The 20,223-nt window shown below is 50.9% G+C and overlaps 1 protein-coding gene across 2 annotated transcripts in view; it reads right to left on the reverse strand.

Moving 5' to 3' along the window:
- Nucleotides 1–20,223, reverse strand: part of Rph3al (rabphilin 3A like (without C2 domains)) — a 138,282-nt gene that overhangs the window by 44,692 nt on the left and 73,367 nt on the right. For both annotated transcript variants that reach the window (XM_029546600.1, XM_021212654.2), the window contains one exon: nt 6,247–6,333. In XM_029546600.1, coding sequence (XP_029402460.1) covers nt 6,247–6,333 — 87 coding nt within the window. The remainder of the gene's footprint in view (nt 1–6,246; nt 6,334–20,223) is intronic.

Consider the following 20,223-nt stretch of genomic DNA (forward strand, 5'->3'; position numbering starts at 1 on the left):
TTCACTGACTGCCAGGCCAACTGACTAGTGAGCTCTTTCCCTACCCTAGCACTGGAGCTAAGGCAGCAATGTGCCCAGCTTCTCACATGTATGCTAGGGATCTAAACTCGGGCCATCAGGCTTGTGCGGCAAGCTTGTTAGCCACTGAGCCATCCCCTAGTTCTGCCAGATAAAAATTTTAATTGCCGGGGCTGGAGAGATGGCTCAGCAGGTTAGAGCACTGACTGCTCTTCCAGAGGTCCCGAGTTCAATCCCCAGCAACCACATGGTGGCTCACAACCACCTGTAATGAGATCTGATGCCCTCTTCTGGTGTGTCTGAAGACAGCTGCAGTGTACTCATATAAATAAAATAAATAAATCTTTAAAAAAAATTTTTTTTAATTGCCAAATACAGTAAAGCTTCAACCGGCTTTTGAAGTGGAATGTCCGCACTGCCTGCAGCAGGCTTTTCCTGTCCAGCTTGGAGCCCACTTCACGACATACACTGAATCCCATCTGCTTCCTCTTCCTATGCACTGGTCTTCCTCAGCTTGCCACACTCTGTCACATCCTTGGACTGTATGCCTCTACCTCCCTTCCTGAGTGCATCCCACAAGCCGGTAAGTGCACAGCGGCCTGGTCTTTTTTGTTTCTTTAAATCTTTACACTCTTCAGAGTCTGTCCACTTGTTAGCACGGAGGCCAGTTTGCCAGGGCACGGGGGACTGGGGGACTGGAGACCTGGGAGGGAGGGCTGGGCTATACAGCCAGTTAGTTACATGCCTAACCCAAGTGCTTGGGAGCCTGAGGCAGGACAATCTCACGTGATGGTTGAAACTGATCAGAAGTACCAACCAGGAAATTAAAAAAAGAAAAAAAAAATCTATGTAGAATGAATAAGGCAACCACTGTGGCCACCTTTGGGGACTGCCAGCTTACTGCTCTAGGAATGACTAGGGCTCCACTGAACTTTATACATCATTAATAATACTTTAATAATACCTTTCATTTAGATCTGTTTCCACTTTGCCTGTACTTTCCCCCTGCTTTTTTAGTGTGGCTTCTGTCTTTTCTCTACCAATAGTCAAGTCTAGAGAGCCATGTCCCAGCTGTGTAGAGCCCTCTCATCCCTTGGGCCATCTCTCTGGGCCTAGGAATCCACTGTGATCTGTAATCTACACTGCAGGCAGGGCCCTGGGTGGTGGTGGACTCTTGGCTTCCCATGCATTAGGGCCGGAGATCCATCCCACCCTGTGATGGCAAAGGGTGGGATGTAGGCAAAGGGCAACACATAGTTACTAGCTAGAGGAAAACATGGGAACCATTCAAATGGTGGAGGCAGCAGGGTCAGATGCTCCAGGTTATCCTTAATCCCAGCCACGTGGGATATTTGAAGCTAGCCTGGGCTACATGAGATACTGCCTCAAAACACCCAACCCAGAAACCAAACCAAACCCAAACTCACATACCTTAAATTAAAGGGGCAGTTACTTGACAGAATCTCTACAGAGCTTTTGATTACACTGTGAAATGACTTAGAATAGAATGTTAATTTAAAACACAGTTTCAGGGCTGGTGAGATGGCTCAGTGGGTAAGAGCACCCGACTGCTCTTCCGAAGGTCTGGAGTTCAAATCCCAGCAACCACATAGTGGCTCATAACCATCCGTAACAAGATCTGACTCCCTCTTCTGGAGTGTCTGAAGACAGCTACAGTGTACACATATAATAAATAAATCTTTTAAAAAAAAATAATAAAATAAAACACAGTTTCAATAGACTAGAGGGGGAAACAAACAGACAAAACCAGGGAGGAGACTGGAAGTAATAACCCAAATGTTAGTGGTAGGTGTTTCTAGAGTCAGGGTGTGACTTTGTGTGTGTTTCTTTATACGCTTCTACTGTCAGTATCCCGTAATTACCCAATAACTTGCTATTTTAAAACAGTAAAATGTATTTTTTGTTGGTTTTTTTTTTTTTTTTTTGAGATAGGGCTTCATAAAGCCTAGTCTGGCCTTCAATTCTGATCCCCCTGCCTCCCCTTCTCAAGTGCTGGGATCACGGGTATGTGCCACCATAGCTAGTGCATGGCCTGGTGTGTGTGTGTGTGTGTGTGTGTGTGTGTGTATGTATGTATGGTTTGTGTATACACACATATGAAAACTTGTAAGGCTACTAAGATAGCTTGGACACCTTGAACAATATTAAAAACAGAGAACAAGGGCTGGAGAGATGGCTCAGAGGTTAAGAGCATTGGCTGCTCTTCCAGAGGTTCTGAGTTCAAATCCCAGCAACCACATGGTGGCTCACAACCATCTGTAATGAGATCTGATGCCCTCTTCTGGAGTGTCTGAAGACAGCTACAGTGTACTTACATATAATAAATAAATCTTAAAACAACAACAACAACAACAACAACAACAACAACAACAAAACCGCTGGGCATGGTGGCACACGCTTTTAATCCCAGCACTTGGGAGGCAGAGGCAGGTGAATTTCTGAGTTCGAGGCCAGCCTGGTCTACAGAGTGAGTTCCAGGACAGCCAGGCAGGGCCACACAGAGAAACCCTGTCTCGAAAAACCAAAAACAAACAAACAAACAAACAAACAAACAGAGAACAAACCACTGCTGTAGCCTACAATTCATATACCACAGCCGCCAGAGTACCCCTTAAGAGAGATCAGAACATGCCACCCTGAAATAATCAAGATCCTCCAAGACCGCTTTTCTGACTACAAGCTACCACAGTCTGACCTCCCTCTGCATCTTTAACCTCCTCTCTTCAACCTCGACCCAGCTCCTGGCCCCTGGGTCTCCCCACTCAACCCACATCCACCCTCGGGGCCTTTGCACACAAGTATCCCTGACACTCTGCAACACTTTCCCTCCATGGCTGCAGGGTAGTCCTCAGTTCTTTGCTCAAATGTCATTTTATCAGTGGTCCCCTCCCTGGCCGCTGTAGTGCAAAGGGGCCACTGTTTCCAGTATTTCTACCCCCATTTCCTTGGACACCCTCAGTCTGAAATGTCTCAGATGGGGATCACATTATCCCTATCTGAGGTTACAAGATATACCTTCCTGTATTTATGGCTCCCCTGCTGCCCCCCCCCATCCACTTTTTCAGTATGAGTTGTCTAACCTGGCTCATAGAAGATGCTTAATAAATATACACCAAATGCCCAAACAAATGAATGGATTAGGTTGTAAACTCAAAATCTGACTGCTTGAGATTCACGTTGCCACTCACTGCGTCAGACAGACAGTAACACCGAGCTGCTCACTCTAGGACCTTCAGCCCACATTTGACCCACTTGAGAGAAATGACTTGCAATTACAGCCAGGGCTGATGGAAGCTAGCCAGGAAGAGAGAGAGATGAGTGCCCGGGGGGGGGGGGAGGTAGCGGCACAAGAGTGTCCATCACCAACCCAAGTTCTTCTGTCACAATCTGCTTTCCGATGTGGGACACAACTCCAAATTCCCCTCAGAATCTCCAAATCAGCTATGCTCAGTGCTTAAAACATGGCACGTTAAATGTCCTTTCTTTCTCACTATCTCTTTGTTATGATTAGATATTTCTTGAAGAGAGAAAAAAAAGGCATTAGGAAACCAGTTGCCCTGCCCCCCACTCGCCACCCAAGCAGACGGCAGACTCCAGCATATGGGCACGGCACCCACAGATGATGAACCACGTTCATGTTCAGGACCCCGTCTGAGTGCAGCGAGCGGCCGGCCTTGCATCGCTGCCTGGAGCCACAGAGGGGGACCTTTTTGATCTTGCTAAGCTTTATCGGCTCCTAAAGAGTCAAGGGCAAGCTGATAGCATAATGCACAGCCTCGCATTCTTTGCCTTAGGGAAGATAAGAAAATTCATCTGAAGCTATTTCAGACTTTTCTGGAAATGGGACACTCTAGAGATTAGAATGGGCTGGTAGAGGCCCTCCCTAAGTCCGGGAGCTCCTGGCTTTTAAGGCGGACGCTGATCCAGGTGGTGAGATCTTCCTTTCTTCCATCCACTTTCCCTTTTCTTTCCCTTGACCTCTAACATCCCGGTTCACGTGTGAGGAGTATTTTGTCCTGAGAAGTTCTTCATCAGACTATGTAGAAAAATGTCCTCCTTGCTTATCTGAGTGTTCTCCCTCCCTCTCTGTCTCTGTCTCTCTCTCCAAGGTCTCACCATTTGCTGGCTGTCCTGGTCTGTCTTTAAATCTGGCCGGCCTCAAACTCACTGAGATCTGCCTGCCTCTGCCTCCCAGTGCTGGGATTAAAGGGGTGCACCACCACCACCCAGCTACTTATCTGTATCTTAAAAGGGATCCCTTGATGACAAGAGAGCCTCAGTTAAAGAGTGGGCTGTGAGGAAGGGGCGGCCTCTAACACGTGGCATGAGGCAGTCGTACGCTTGACACCCCCTAACCCAGCCCATGAAGGGCCATCATTATCACCATGTGGGGACAAGGGCCCTCCAGGCAGGTTTAAATGACACTTCAAGGCCCTGCCATCTAAATGACACACAGCAATGACAGATGGAAATGTTTAAAAAACAACATGTAAGCTTGACTGCACTTAAAACCAAGATGTATACCTCGGTAGATTAGACGTTCAAACTACTTACTCTTAAAATACACACACACACACACACACACACACACACACACACACACACCCCACACACACACCTGCACACAGACACACCACACACCATACCACACACACACACACACCACTACACACATATACATCACANCACACACACACCCCACACACACACCTGCACACAGACACACCACACACCATACCACACACACACACACACCACTACACACATATACATCACACCACACACACACACCACCACACCACACACACACACACACACACACACACACACACACACAAGCTTGCTAGGTGGTCTAGGCTAGCCTCCACCTTGCTATCCTCCTGCCTCCTCCGGAGTGTTAGGATCACAGGTGTGTGTCAGTGTGCCTAGCTACTTAACTATTTTGAGCACGCTGCCTATGGAGCTCAGCTCCCAGCAGTAGGTGGAGACAGCTGGGAGATTAGTCTTTCCATAGATGAGAACTTAAAGCATCCCACAGGAGGTAGAGGACCACAGACTAGTCTAGACCAGACAGTCTAGTCACTAAAAATGAAGCTAGAGAGAGGGTTTCTCACCTGGGAGAGAGGGATGTGCACAGCAGGACCCAGTCCCAAGGCAGGAACATGAGAAAGAGGGTGTGTTTGAGGAGAGTGGGCAGCTGCATGCACAGCAGGACTGGGGTGTGCTCCCAGGTTCGCCACATACCCAGGATGCCTGGGTCTGCCCAGAGGAACCGGGACCCAGTGAAAGGAATTCCCAAAGAACCTACGAGTGTAGCAGAGGATGGCCTGGGGGAGTTTTAAAACATATGATGCCTAGGAGGAGGATGGGACGGGACGGGAATTTTCCAGAATAGAAAGCATTGTATGAAAAACACGTGAAAAGTACCAGGAAGAATAACTTAAAGCAAGGCCGTCTCCGTAAGCTAACGGCTCCCTCTGTCCTGCTGCTCCTATTGCCCACTCTGGCTCCCCCGAAGTTGCCTGCCTGCCTTGGCCTGCTCTGGTTCTATCCCAGCCTTGGGTGGAGAGAAAAACCCAGGCTTGGGTTGAGGAGAAGCAGTTCTAGGTTCTGCCCACATATCTGCTGCCACCCCATAGGCTTTATGAAACCCCAAGAAATGAGTTATGTAATGTTCTGTGGCCCAAACTGGACCCACAGAACATTGGTACTAGGAAGGATTCTGGGTGGCAGCATCATGGCAGGCTCTGGCTTCACTCAGTTGCCAGCCCATCTCCTTCACCTTTAGCTCAGTATACACAGGTTATCTAGCCTTAGGTGTTTCCCCAGCAGGCAAAGGGAGGGGTGACACCCACCAGAGGGAGATGTCCAAGGGGAAATGGATGGGCAGAGGTAACCAGTTTGTCATAGTGTCACATGCTCAGAAGACACTTAACTTGGGGTTACTATTACTTACAGGGAGGCTACCCATGGAAACCACAGGCCCCCAAAGCGCAAAACCAGAGCTTACTCTACAGCGCTCACCTCTACACCAGCAAGGGACAGGCAGGCCGGGAGGTTTTCTTTCCACCCTATTCCCCTGGGTAGTCCTCCTTGTGACCTTCCCTCTGGAGACGTTCCTGTCAGCACCCAATGCTAGTGGACCTGGCTCCACCCTGGTCCATCCACCCTGCCCCACCCAAGCCCAAGCCACTTCAGGATCCCTACCTCTCTCTGCTCACTGCAGATCTTACACAGCCACAGGGGCCGCTTCTGGCCGGGGGAAGCCTCGATCCCACACTTGGTGCAGACTTTCTACGAGAGAGAGGACACATGAGTGTCAGTATTTTGGTTGCTTTCTCCTAGGCTGTGGAGGCAGGGCAGTGAGCCCCAAGAGATACTCTGGCATCTTCTCAGAGGACAGTTTCTGCTCTGAGTCAAGGACAGGGCTCCCAGAGCACAGCTAATCTAGGAACCTTTGGATGGCTTTGCAGTCTAGTTGCATGGATCTCCATGTTACAGATTGCACATCCCATAATTCTATCCTGTAAGGACCGCATCAAAATCAGCTAACGGGGGGTTGGGGGGGGGATATCAGCTAGTGATCTCCACAGCACCACCACCACGTTCAGCAGCAGAGAACTGGAAATCACCCAAATGCCTAAGACCTGGGAGGAATCCAAGCTAACATCAAAGACGCTGCCTTCCAGCAGAGGACTGCGGCTACCTGCAGATGTGGGCGAGAAATGCGATCCTCTCCGCAAAGAAAGTACACACTTGCTTAGGAGCAGGCCCGAAGTTCCCACACGTGCCTGACAGGTTAGGGGCCATGGAGAGACACATGAACAGCCCGCCTAAGCTCGTGCTTGGTACCACATTTCTCAAGCAAGGATTCCAGGACCTTATCTGTAAGGTGGTAAGTCCCCTGCACAGGTCAGGAGCGAACGGTGTGGAGAGACCCTGAGGCCTTATCCAGGGTCTGAGGCGAGGGAGAACTGGTTAAGCAATAATTCTGTCGCACCCCCCCTCCCCGTTCCCTTCCAGACATTCACGGATCCGGCGTTTCTCCTCCTACTCAATTGTTTAAGTTCTTAACATCTAAACAGATACTTGGCTTTCCCAAGAGGCACAGCAACGAGCAATGGCAAGAAAGGCCAGGATAAACACTGGGAGGCAGAGGTGGGTTTGTTGGGGCTGAGCCTGGTTCTCAGCCTACCAGGGGCATGTGATAGAAAAAATGTTGGCTTTTCCTGGGGGTTTACAGAGGCTCCTGTCCCTACAGGGACCAAGGGAAGGATGGAACTGTTGTTTGGCCTTCGCTGAAGACTGCCAACTGAGCAAGAGACACCTCTCTCCGTGGAGAGAGAAATGTCACCAGCTTGGCTTCCCCAGGCATGTATCACCAGCCCGACTGGGCAGCCGAGCCTGCGCTCTGCAGGCATGGCGGGAGCCGGCACACTCAGAAGGGAAGCAGTGATGCATATGTGTGGGCAAGGGTTGGCCACCATCCAAAGTCACTTCTCTGGTTTTCTAAACAAAGTGGAATCTGCTCTAAGGCCCTGTTTCTCGGAGCTGGCAGCAAGGTCCCTTCTCAGGTTCCAGGCAGCACAGGGGTTCCTCACTGGCTCTCAGGAAAGTCCCAGCTAGGTTCCCAGTGTTTGTGGCCAAGCACGTAAGGGAGTGTCCTCTCAGAGCTGCCCATTGCTCCTTGGAGGTGCTCCCTGGAGGTGTTCCCTAGAGATGCTCCCAGCTCTCTGGGCCTTTTGAAGGGAGAGGCAGCTACCAAACTGTTAGCCCTGCCTTTGGACCGTTTACAGGCAGGGAATAGCAAGCCTCCCCAGGGGTTGGCAGCTCATCTCCTAGACTACAGGCCACCACCTCTGGTGTAGGCCTCAGAGAGGCCAGAGGTTCCTACTGCCTTCTTTACACTTTGCCCTGTAACACAGAGTACTCTGCCCTCCAAGGCTGTTGAATGAGAGAGACCATGCTCTTGAAAATCAAGTGTGATGAGAATACGAGTGGCCGACATTTATGGAACAATCATGTGTGCCAGGTACAGTGACCCCAGCAACAGCGTGTGGAGGTATGTGATGTGTGCGACGTGATCCCTGTGAAGACATGGAGTGATTGAGACTCTGAGACCCTGCAGACTGCTCAGCTTGAGAGCCACAAAATGGGGTCACCTTCCAGAGCTCAGCAGAACAATCGAGCCCTTTCCCCAGGTGCCCCATGCTACCCACAGCAACAGAGGGCTGATTCTGTTCCAGCAGGGACCTAGGACATGGCTGAAGGCTCTAAGTAGCTGGCCAGCGGCATAGCACAGGCTGATTCTGAGAGCAGGGTCCCCTGAGGATGGTGGTGTAGCTGGGACACACTCACACATGCCCCAACACTGGTTCTTGGCCAGTCTGGTTCTGTCCTGAGTTCTCTCTCAGCCTAGCAGCCTCCACTAGCACCCTGCAAACCACCCTGCAAACCACACCAGCAGCCCAATGGTCACTGTCCCTAGGGGGAGGGGACAGTGCAGCATCAGGCCCTATCTAGGTCGGATCAGTTTGATATGATGAAAAGACCATAGTTCTTGACTGAAGCTACAGGAGCTGCTTTCCATAGTGCTGGAGGCCTGAAAGGCCAATGGATAGCAGCCTTCTAGAATATTCCCATGTGACAGACGACAGAGCTCTGGCCACTGCCTCTTCTTATGAAGTTTCCAGTCCCATTGTATGGGCCCAACCCTGTGACTGCTTATAACTCAAGTCACTTTCCAAAGACCACACTTCCAAGTAGCCTATTGGGTGTGGGCATCAGAATATAGGTTTAGGGGACACAAATATTTGGTCCATAGTGACTTCCCACCATGGGTCTCTCTCTGCTGTTGCATGGTAAGGACCTTGGTATCTCTTGGAGTCATCTACACTCCATCCTACACCACCCAGCACTCAGCTCACAATAACTCTCTTGTCCTCCACTTGGACAGATGTGGCATACAGTCCCCCTCCATGGTGAGGCTGAAGACGGTAGGTGTGCTCCAGCCTGGTGTAGGGGGAGGAAAGAGGGGCAGATGGCCCATCCATGCTGGGGTATGGGACCCTCGCTTCTCCACAGCAGAGAACTCAGTGCTGCCTGCTCCCTAGGTTCAAACCAGAACTGTGGGTAGTCAGGTGGAGAGAAAGCCACTCCCATCCTCCTTCAGGCAGAAAGGGTAACAGTGAGCACTGTCTTGGTGTTTGTCTCCCTGACTCTTTGCCTTTTAGAGTTTTCTGTAGGGGATCAGAAAGGTGGCAGGATGGGACACACCCACCCATGTGTGCACAACCCTATTGCCCTGCCAAGCTACAGCACCACTGATAGAAGCTACAGTGAGTCGCAGGCACCACCTGGCCATGCAAGGAGCATGCTTGGAGCACGCCTGGCTGTCAGGGAGCTGGGTGTTCCCCAGAGCCTGGGGCTACGGGAAGATAAGATGCTCCACTTCAAATAGTACAGGACGGCTGCTCTATTAAATCTCAGATCAAGAGGGAAATAATGAGACATTTCCATCTCCCTTTATGAGTTTGGTCTTTGTTTTCAGATTCCAATACAGAAAATTAAGCAGCCAGTATTTAAAAGGAATGAACAAAGGAAAGGCGGTGCATGAAAGAGCAAGCTGGCCTCCCCACCTGGCAAGAAGACCCTAGGCCTGGGGGAAGCCATTGGCTTCCCACGAGCAGGATTACCTTCTGCAATGGGACATTGGCTTCTGGGGTTCTCACTGCCTGTGTACCTGGCAGCCTGAAAATACATCTGAGCACTAACAAAGACACACGAAGCCTCCCAACTGTGTGCCCTGTGACGCTATTCTTAACCCATCTGTTCATCCCTTCCCATATGTGTGGTCCAGCCCAGAGAACCCAGGGAAGGGACCAGACAGTAGCACACAGACCAGATGCAGACTGTGCCCTTGGACTTTGCACTTCCTCTAACCTCTACTTTTCCTCCCTCTACGTCAGTGGTAACAGATAACCTGTGCCCTGTTGTGCAGAACAAGGAAGGTTATTCCCACAATGTATGATGGAGCCCTTTGCCAGCACATCTTCCTCAGTCAATAACACAAGTTCCTTTAGTACTGCCCCAACCCAGCAGGCACCCTGATCCTACTTCCTTATCCTCCCAACTCCCAACCCCCCAACTCAATAATTCCTCCATAGGAACTCTTCCGAGCCACAGTCACCACCCTGCCTTAGTCTACACCATGGGCTCCACAGCCTGTGTCCCCTCTACATCCAGAACCACAGTTGGTTCATGACATACCGCCTCCTGAACTCTAAGAGATGCTGTTTCTCTTACTCCTGCCAGCCTGAGAGACGTCAGAAGCTTCCTGTTGCATCTGGATGAAGACCACCCCCTTTTGCATGGTGAAGGGTGTTCAGGATGGGCCTCCTCACCCCCACTGGCCTCTGTTCTTCCCTGTCTCCTGCTCTGTAGCCTTGCTTTCTCCACTCTACAGTCAGTCACATTGGATTTCCAGTAGAGCCCAGTCCTTGCTCTGTCTCTGTCCCAGGATCCCACTGTGCTACAGCCTTACTGGGACGCATCTGACCACACGGTCTTCCTCACTGGCCTAGATGTCCTTTAGACTCGAGGTGGAAGTGCCACTTCTTCGAGGCAGGCTTCTCTTGCCTTACCCAGTAGTCACTTCAACTGTAGGCACTTGCCTCTTCTTCCTGACTGTCCAGGTTATATTTTTGTCTTCTGATGTGTGTGAAGGACCATGGCCACTGTCCCCACCAGGCTGTCAGACAGGGCAGAGGCCATGTCTGTTGTTGCCCGCTTTCCTCTTCTCAGTGCCCATTATGATTATCAGCAGAAAGCACAAAGGAAGAAAGGGGAGCCCCGTCTAGTACTATAACTAAGAAGGTAAGATGTGTTCCCCCTAGAATGTGCCCAAGGGCTGGGAGGTAACACACTCAGCAGCATGAGCCTGGTCCATGCCAAGTGGTTCTGATGAGTGGGATGCTGGGACGGAGGTTAGACTGCAGAGAGGCATACACAGTGCATAGTGTGGGGTCCCCAGAGGAGGTTGTACTACTGGCTTGGGGAGGCGCTTATCCTTAAGGAATGAAGCATAAGGCCAGCAGGGCAGGCCTCAGACATGACATAAAACATCCTTTGATAACGGCAGGCAGCAGAGATATCCATCTTACCCTCACATGAGCTCCCCTGGGTTGCATCCTGTAGGCTGCCTGTGTGACATACCTCTTTTAAGGCTGGATCCAGTGTCCCCCAAAATGTCCTCATAACACCTACTTCAGTTATTATGCCCAGGAAGCTAAGGCCACATGTCCCCTACCTAGACCACAGCCAAGAGCCCAAGAGCCTGACAGAAGGCCCCCAAGGGGCAGAGCCTTGGATTCCACCCCCCCCACACACACACACCCCACATTGCATAATCCAGGGGGAGTGGACCACTCCGGTAATTCCAGCTCTCGGCAAACAGAGGCAGGGAACTGGGGACTTAGGAGAATCTTCAACTACATGGTAAAACAACTCAGGCCACACGAGACTGGGTCTCAGAAATAAATGTATAAATGAAAAGGCTCTTAAGGCCAGGAAGATCAAAACCCGGGTGCCTTTGCCTAACTCCCCACGAGTTCTCCGTGGGCTCCCCACCACACTCTGCAGGACACTCAGCTGCTTCCGAAGCTGCTCCAAGTGAGGCTCTCGAGGGGGCTTAAAGGAAAAGGCACGGTTGGTCGTGAGAGCAGGCCTGCCATCTCTCAGGACAGCCATCGGGGGGGGGGGTGCAAATGGCCACCCACACCTGGAAGAACCCTGGGGCTTCTCAGGACTGTCACTCATCACCTGGAGATTCAAGCTCACGGCACTTTGTCAACCCAGGAGGGGAGGTCACCTTCAGAGACTACACCAGCAGGGCCAAGCAACCTAAACTGTGCTGCGTTACGGGTGGGACCAGTAGCTACGTACTTATTTTTTTTAGAGATAAGATCTTGCTTGGTTGCCCAAGCTGTACCCAAATCTATGTCAGCCTCAAGAGCAGCTGGGACTACAGGCACAAACTACTTAGAATAGTATTGAAAAGTATCTGCTGCTTCCACATACAATTAATATCACACGTAGGCGTGTTTTAGGCTAAGATGACCTAAGAGCTCTACACTCCCAGACCCCACATGGTGGAAAGAGAGAAACAATCCCGAAAAGTTGTTCTCCGACCCCCCCTCCGCCCCATGTTGTGGTACAAGTATACACCCACCTATACAAGCACCCCAACACACAATGCTACAAAACAGGTCACTGTCATTTCCTAAAAGATCCAATGCGTTGAAGCTGATGGGTGAGACTTTCTCCATAGGAGCTACGCTGCAGGTGACACCGATAGAGGGGCTGTCTGTCTTCCGCAGTGATGCAGGGAAATGCAGCAGCTACACAGCCCGGTTTCAGCACACGCACGGGCCTGTGAGGTAGGACCCCCGAGTGTCTGCTTATCTCACACGCTGGGCCTGAGGCTTGGAAGCAAAGCCATGAAGGAGCGTGCTGTGGGGAAAGCTATGCCAGCAATAAAAATGATGACGACATAAATGGAAAAGGTGACAAAAATACCGATGAAGCTGAACAGGTAACAAGAGGGGGATGGACACAATGCGTATAAAAGCAATAGCTTGTAAACAGTCCGCATAGCCTGGAGTCGGCAAACTACCGTATAAATATGTATGTGCACGTACTGGATTCAGAAGTCTATCTACACATGGAGGATTTCTGGGAAGGCATCAGCCAAAATGTAAATCAAATAGTGTTAAGTCAAAATCTACTTTATTTTACATTGAGGGAGTAGGGGTGTGTGTGTCTGTCTCTGTCTGTGTGCCTGTGTGTGTATATATGTGTGTGTGTATATATGTGTGTTTGTGTGTGTCTGTGTATGCATGTGAACCACCCAACATGTGTGGAGGTCAGAGGACAACTTGTGGGAGTCAGTTCTTTCCTTCTACCATGTGTGTTCTATGACTCACATGGGGATCATCAGGCATGATGGTAAGTGCCTTTATCTACTAAGCCATTTTGCTGGCCCTCAAAATCTATTTTAAATAAATAAGTAGTAAGGGCTGGGGCTACAGCCAAGTGCAGAGCACTTGCCCAGCATGTGCGATGCCCTGAGTTCAGTCCCTAGCACCAGGAGAAGCAGAACTCCTCTCCCTCCCTCCCTCCCTCCCTCCCTCTCTCCGTTCTGTGCTGGGGATAGAGCCCAGGGTCTCATGGATGCTGTACTGGTAAGTGCTCCATCATTGAGTGGCAGGCCTAACCCCAGAATCCCTATTTAAAAGAAGTCTATGCTGAACACGTTGGAAAAGACTTACCCTTTACTGGATTAGACCTGGACTTCTGCAGGCCAGGTGAAACTGACAGCACATGGCAGTGGGACACTGGTTTACAGATCAACCGGGTGGGAAGAGGAGTCACTGGGTCACCAAACCCACTGACTGCAGGCTCAGCCTTGCTTGATCCCTAAGACATTACCAGCTGGGCCTGCAGCTGCGCCACCTGCCCTGTTAGGCAGAGGAACTAAGAACAGTCTTGTTGCCATAGATTCAGTACTGGGACCCCAGGCTCCACTGCCAAGCAAATTAATACATACAGTTCAGATATTGATGTACGTGTTATAAATATTTAAACAGTTTATGTGGTGCTAATACTGTGCCAGACACCAAAGGCACTGCTTTATGGAGATGAATCTCGGTGAAGTAGGGATTTGGGATCCTGTCTTATGAATAAGAGATCTGGATAACTTGGCCACGGGAGCTAGAGTGTGAACCTTGTTCTGTCAAAGACACAGATGTTGGTTTTGGCTGCAGCTGACAGAACTATTTGGGAAAAGCACCTTTTTCTTTTCTTTTTTTTTTTTTTTTTAACATGGACCCAATTTCACACTCTCCATCCAGTGTGATGGCAGGGATGAATCCCTGGACCCCACACCCCATCCAGAGGTCCAAACAAACCCCACACCTCATCCAGAGGTCCAAACAAGGTGGAGCCTCACAAGGGAGAGGGCACAGCTTAGCCCCACCTTCCCAAACATTAGAACATAGCCCAGGCAGCCAGCAAGTCCAAAGGACCCTTAGGTTCTAGCCGTTATCCTGACCACATTCAATTACTGTCACAAACAGGCCCCCAAAGGACACAGCCATCACTGCTCGGCCTAAGACAGAAGCTAGGAGGCAGCCGAGCTGCCCTGCAGAAGGACTTCCTACCCGGACGTCCCACTGGGGAACTTGCAGTCCCAACCCATCTTCAGCCAGGAGCACCTGCCAGGCTCCCTCCATCTGAGCCACTGGTATCCTAGGGACCCGAGCAAGCCTCAGACCTGTGCCAGCCCTCCCTCCCCTCCCCCCCCATTAAATGACACCACCTTGATATCCAAAACATCTCCCCCCACCTGCCACTCACGGTCACCACAGTGTCCCCGCAGGGGGGAGGGTTAAAGAAGGCAGTGTCTCTTGATTACTAACACTCACACAGCCTGCATAGAAAACCATGGCAAGAATGTGGCTTCGCATAGTTTCTGTGTCACTGTACATATCCGATCAGGACATTGAGGTGAGGCCCTGCCTGCTTAGGGCACCAAGGACAGTGCCTAGTAGTCCCTCTTTTTAACCCTTTCTAGTCCTAATGAACCTCCTCATACCACTCCAGGCTATGAGAATGAATTTGTGAGTTTCTGTCTTCTTTCTGGTGGGCCATAGAAATGGGGGTGGGGTGCAGTGTGGGGGGGCACAGGAGGGCAGGGGACAGAGGTGTGCAGTGTGGGTCTAGGAGCACAGTGCGGGCAGAGCCAGTTTCAATACGAACTTGGGCAAAGAGGGGCGTGTCATCCAGTCAGAAGCCGGAAGACTAAAACAACAGAAAACCTCATTCTGGGCAGTTAAACAGGATGCAAGGCACCTGTGGTCCCAGGTGATGAACTCAGCCGGATGGGTGTTGGGGGAGGGTGTTAAGTGTGCGCCCAGCATGAGGTACTAAAAGCATACCTCATGGGACAGTGTAAAGGCATCTGCCACCAAGCCTGACAGCCTGGGTTCAATCCCTGAGACCCACATGGTGGAAGGAGAGAACTGGCTTTCCAAAGCTGTCCTCTGACCTCCACACACGTGCTGTGGCCGGTGTGCAGTGACACACGCACACACACTAAATAAATGTAATTTTAAAATTTAAACAACAACGACAAAGTGATGTAGGTGTGTAATCTCAAAACTCAGAAGACTGAGGCAGGTGGATTGTGAGTTCTAGGTCAGCCTGAGCTACACAGTGAGACCCTGTCTCAAAGAAAACCTAAAAGCAAAAAAGGAGGAGGAGAGGAAGAGGAAGCAGCTGGGGAAGAAGGGCAGGGGCAGGGGGATGACTGTAATACTAAAGACTGAGACAACGTACCTGGCACAGCCCCGAGACCCCAGGACGATGTGGTGCCTGGCACAGTTCCAGGCCACGGACACACAAACCCTGGCCTGGGTGTGGACAGAGCAGCAGGTGGGACCAAGTCCACAGGGAGACTCATAGGAACACATAGCAGAGAGGGATGACACACATAATCACAGGAGGGCATGGGGGGGGGGCACGGGTAACAGCCAGGGGCGGCTTCCTGAACTAGCCATCCCTGATAAAGATGGATGTCAGCCCTGAAGGGCTGGGAAGTCCCTGTGTGCCTGTTTCCACCAAGGCCCTACCATGGTTGCCAGTCTGTCACTCTGTGTGGCATCCGCCTATCAGAGGACCATCAGAACCTCGTGCCCACAGGATGTGGCATGTGCAGCGGGAAAAGCACAGTCAACAGGAGGTATCTATTTCCAACAACATTTTAAAATTTCAAACAGGCCGGGCGGTGGTGGCGCACACCTTTAATCCCAGCACTCGGGAGGCAGAGGCAGGCAGATTTCTGAGTTCAAGGCCAGCCTGGTCTACAAAGTGAGTTCCAGGACAGCCAGGGCTATACAGAGAAACCCTGTCTCGAAAAAAAAAAAAAAATCAAACAGTACAGAGAAAGAATATAGAAGGTTCCTGTACTCACAGACAGGGACCCCATTTGTGGTTTGTGCAGTTAAACATCTGCTCCAAAGTCTCCCAGAAGGAAAAGGGGTTCACTAGCTCCTGGTGAGGAGACTGTAGAGGGACTCGTGTGCTTTAACCATCAAAGGAGATAAGCCTGAGTCTCACAGAGTACGTAGGGGGGAGACAAGCAATGATTCTGACTCTTCCCAGGGGCGCCAAGGACTGGAAACCAACATACGTGTGTGTGTGTGTGTGTGTGTGTGTGTGTGTGTGTGTGCGCGCGCGCGCGCATTTGTGTATATACACACAGGACCAAGCCATCCTGATTCCTGAATGCAATCCTCCCAGAGTCCCTCAGGCCCTCCCTGTGCCTGACCAACCATCCTTCTCTGTAAGGCAAATCCTCCCTGGAGGCCGTTAGCAGTTCCTTCCAGTTCCAAAGGCCACTTCTTGCTTCTACACTAGACTTGCTAGCCAAGGCCCTGAGAACTGTGAGGACCTGAGCCACAAACACCCTGTCTCAGTCACCAGAGGACTAAGGCTCAGGCCAGTTACGGCTACGGACCAGCAGTGGCAGGGGCTCTTCCGCCCAGTTTCACCTTTTCAAATCAAACCACTTCCAGGCCCGCAGGCAGTAAGGGTGTGGGAAGGCCCAGGTGGTGGAGACAACTGAACTCCCATCAATCTTGCTGCTTGCTGTGTGGTTACTTAGAGTTACAACTCGCAACAATGATAATAACCGCCACTTACTGAGGAGGTATTCCATGGCTTCCCCCCCCCCCCCCAGCATACATTATCATTATGGAATTGAACCTCAGTGACTTTCACAACAACCCTGCTAGGGAGGCTTAATGAGCTGAACGAGACTCCGGGCTGCTCAGTCAAATTCACACATGGAGGAGAGGATGGAACTAGATTGAGACCCTGAGATCCTGGTGTAAAACCCTGATTTGATTCAGCACTGGAAAATGTGCACCAGTATACAGGGGTTGGGGGTGGAGTACTCACATAAGCTGTGCTTTGTGTTGGACCCAGATCAACATGGATTATGGGACTGATGTCCAGGTGCTAGGACACTTCGAAGGCTCAACACAGATTAGGAAGTGAAAGAAGCTTCCCCCCCCCCCCAATCTTGCCCCTGAGCTCTAGGGCCTGCGCGTTAAGAAGGGTGCTTCTAGGCTCAGAAACTGGTTCTTAGGGAATCAGGGAACACAAGTGGATAGAGCCATCATTCCTTGAAGGTAAACTTCCCAGACAAAAAAGCTGGCCACAACAGAATGTGATCTTAATCAGGCCTCCCACAGATCATCTCTCACCAAGAGCCTCTCCCCGCCCCTATATCTCACTGCAGGTTCTGGGATTACAAATATGGTCTACTGCACCTGGTTTTTATCATAGATCCTGTGGAGCTGGTCTCAGATTGTCAGATTTGCATGAAAGGCTTTTCCACACTGAGCCACCACTGCAGCCCAAGATTGGGCATGGTGGGACCCCCAGGCTTAATCCCAGCCCAGCATAGAGGGTTTGAAGCAAGAATACTGTAATAAGGAAAAAGGAGATGAGAGGAAAAAGCTTTCATATGCTAAAGAGGCTGGTGATGTGTAAGACAGCTAGGGAATGGGCTGGTCAACAAAAAGACCAAGGTATGCTTAGACAATTCGGGACTGTATCCTCATCACTTCTTAACCCCAGAGAGGGGAGAGTTGGGTGTCATGGCCAACAGTGTAACCAGTCGTGTCAACCTCCATTAGAACAGAGCAGGATAGGTTCCAGGACAGTGAAAAGCTAGGAGGTCCCTACACAGAGGTTTCCGCCCAACCCCCCCTCACCCTACACACCTTTCCATCTGACTGTCCTTTTTAACAAACCAGCAGGGCATCTCCCTGAACTCTGTGAGCCATCTCAGCAAGCCAGTCTAGTCCAAGAGAGCCACATGGCTGGTGGCCCGGCGCTCCACAGCTGAGCTAGCTCCACTAGCACGGATCTGAAGTGAGCTTTGTGCAACTGAGCCCTTCCCTGCGGGACCTGACTGGAGACCTCTCAATCAGAGGATCTGTTGTCCAGCTGATCCCTGAACATTTTGGGGATCACCCTTGCTTTTCTTCTCATATTTTAGGGCCTGATCCCCAGAGCAGGGGCACCCAGCTTGCTTTTGGCAGCTTCATGGTCTTCGTGTGAGGGTGGAGTAGGAGCCTGTACTAACTCTCACCATCTACACCCGGAATTTGGATAACGGTATCACTTGAGCTCAGGGACAATGACATTGAGGCTCCAGATTAAACAGGAGGGACACAATAAGGTCCATAGGCTGCTGGGGGGAGAGACGGGAGACTTCTGGACATGTACGCAGGGGGCTGGGAGGAGGAGAGAGACTCTCCCTGTTTGGTCCTGCTTTCTCTCCCCAGCCTTGTCTGTCTCTGTCTCTGTCAGCTCACCAAGCCCCTCACACTAGCCTCATGGTTTACTTCCACCTCTGTGGCGACTCTCCCATCTCCAAGGGTTTTGTCCAGGCTGAGCCTCATGCCTGGCAAACATCTTCACACCCTTATGACACATCTGAAAGTCTCCTCCTCCCTGGCTCCTTCCTTGAGCTCATCCAAGAGACACTAATGTCTTCCCTGGTCCCCTTTCAGGTGTGAGGCCATCTCCAAAGCAGTGCTGACAGACTCCCTGAGACTATGGCTCCTGTGAGTACCAGGGAGTCAAACCCAAGGCTCTGCACGTGCTAGGCAAGTACTCTCTCTTCCTGAACCGCGCTCCTGACTCAAGTTGTTCATAGTTGATTCCCAGTGCTCAGCAGGAGCCTGGGACAGAGTTGTCTGGCACAGGAGGGGAGGTTAAGTGCTAAGCACGAGATTCTACAGGGTGAGCTCCCTCTGTCCCTGGAGCCTCAGGTGGCTTATGGAGCATTTAAGGAGGGGAGAGGCGTGACTTCAGAGACTCAATTATTCTTCTAGCTAAGCTGGTCTCTGTATTCTTAGAACTTCTTTCTCCAGAACATTCTCAGGGTATGTTGATGGTATAGTGGTGAATATCTTCTGGAACATTTCCAGATACTTGTAGATTCCTGGATCTCCACGGTTTTAGAAGGCAGGAAGGCAAAGAAGGCTCGGTCAGAGGCCTGGCCAGCAGTTGGGAGGGAGGAAGGAGGAGATAGGGTATAGGCTTTGGTATTTCAGTCTTTGTTCCTAAAATCCCTTGGAAGGACTGTTCATCACAGCTACATAGGGAAGGTCTGGAAGAAAGATCAGGGCAGCAGACACTAGGGCAAGGGATGACACACGAACTGTATTATAGAAGTATCTGGAAGAAGTGGCAGAAAGGCTTGGTGGCAGGGCCTGGTACAGGTGGGATGGGAGAAAGCACAGCTCAGCCCTGCTTCCAGAGGCTCACTGGGCACCAGCAGACAGCTGGTCAGGGAGGGACCTTGAGTGGGGAGGTCTCAGACCCAAGGAAACAGTGATATAACCAGCAGGATGGACAGGATGTCAAGATGGACAACGTACAAAGAGGAAGGACCACTATCGCTGGGCCCAGGGCACAGTCAGGCAGCCAGAGGCTGCTGGACTTGAGAGGCTAGACCACAGGGAGCAAAATGGTGTAGCTATGGGTCAAAGCGACCAGTCCATAGCACCCCCAAAAATCACCAGTCAACACAGACCCCTAGCCAGTCAGTGGGTTGCCCCCCAGTCCCCCAGCCCCTCCCCCAGCATGGCACTTTGTCAGCTCTAACTTGTCCTAGAAGAACATCAAGGGCTGCTCTGGCCTCCAAGGATTACATTAGCCCCATCCCCCTCTTTCCAGCTATGCAGATACAACCAGTAGGTATCTTTTTGAATTGTTGTTTTCATTTGAAAAAAAAAAAAAAAAATCCAGCAGACCAAACATCCCAGAGCTTCCAACAGTCTGGGCAATGGCGCTAATGGCTAATTAGGGACCCTGGTGATGGCAGGCCTGAAGCTCTGTGGGAAACAATGACAAGACAGGGTCAGGTGGAGACAGACCTGCTGGGTGGAGTTAGTGCCAATTACGCTAGAAAGTCAACACGCTGCTCCCACTGCCCCCACTGAAGGAGACAGAGGCCCCGACACCATGTGGAGACACTTAGACGGCTGAACGTGGTGGTTTCTAAGAAGAAATGTCTCCCTCCTTGGAGGTAGATAAAAAAGGAGA

This window comes from Mus pahari, chromosome 14 (assembly GCF_900095145.1).
Source record: "Mus pahari chromosome 14, PAHARI_EIJ_v1.1, whole genome shotgun sequence".
Taxonomy (NCBI): Eukaryota; Metazoa; Chordata; class Mammalia; order Rodentia; family Muridae; genus Mus; species Mus pahari.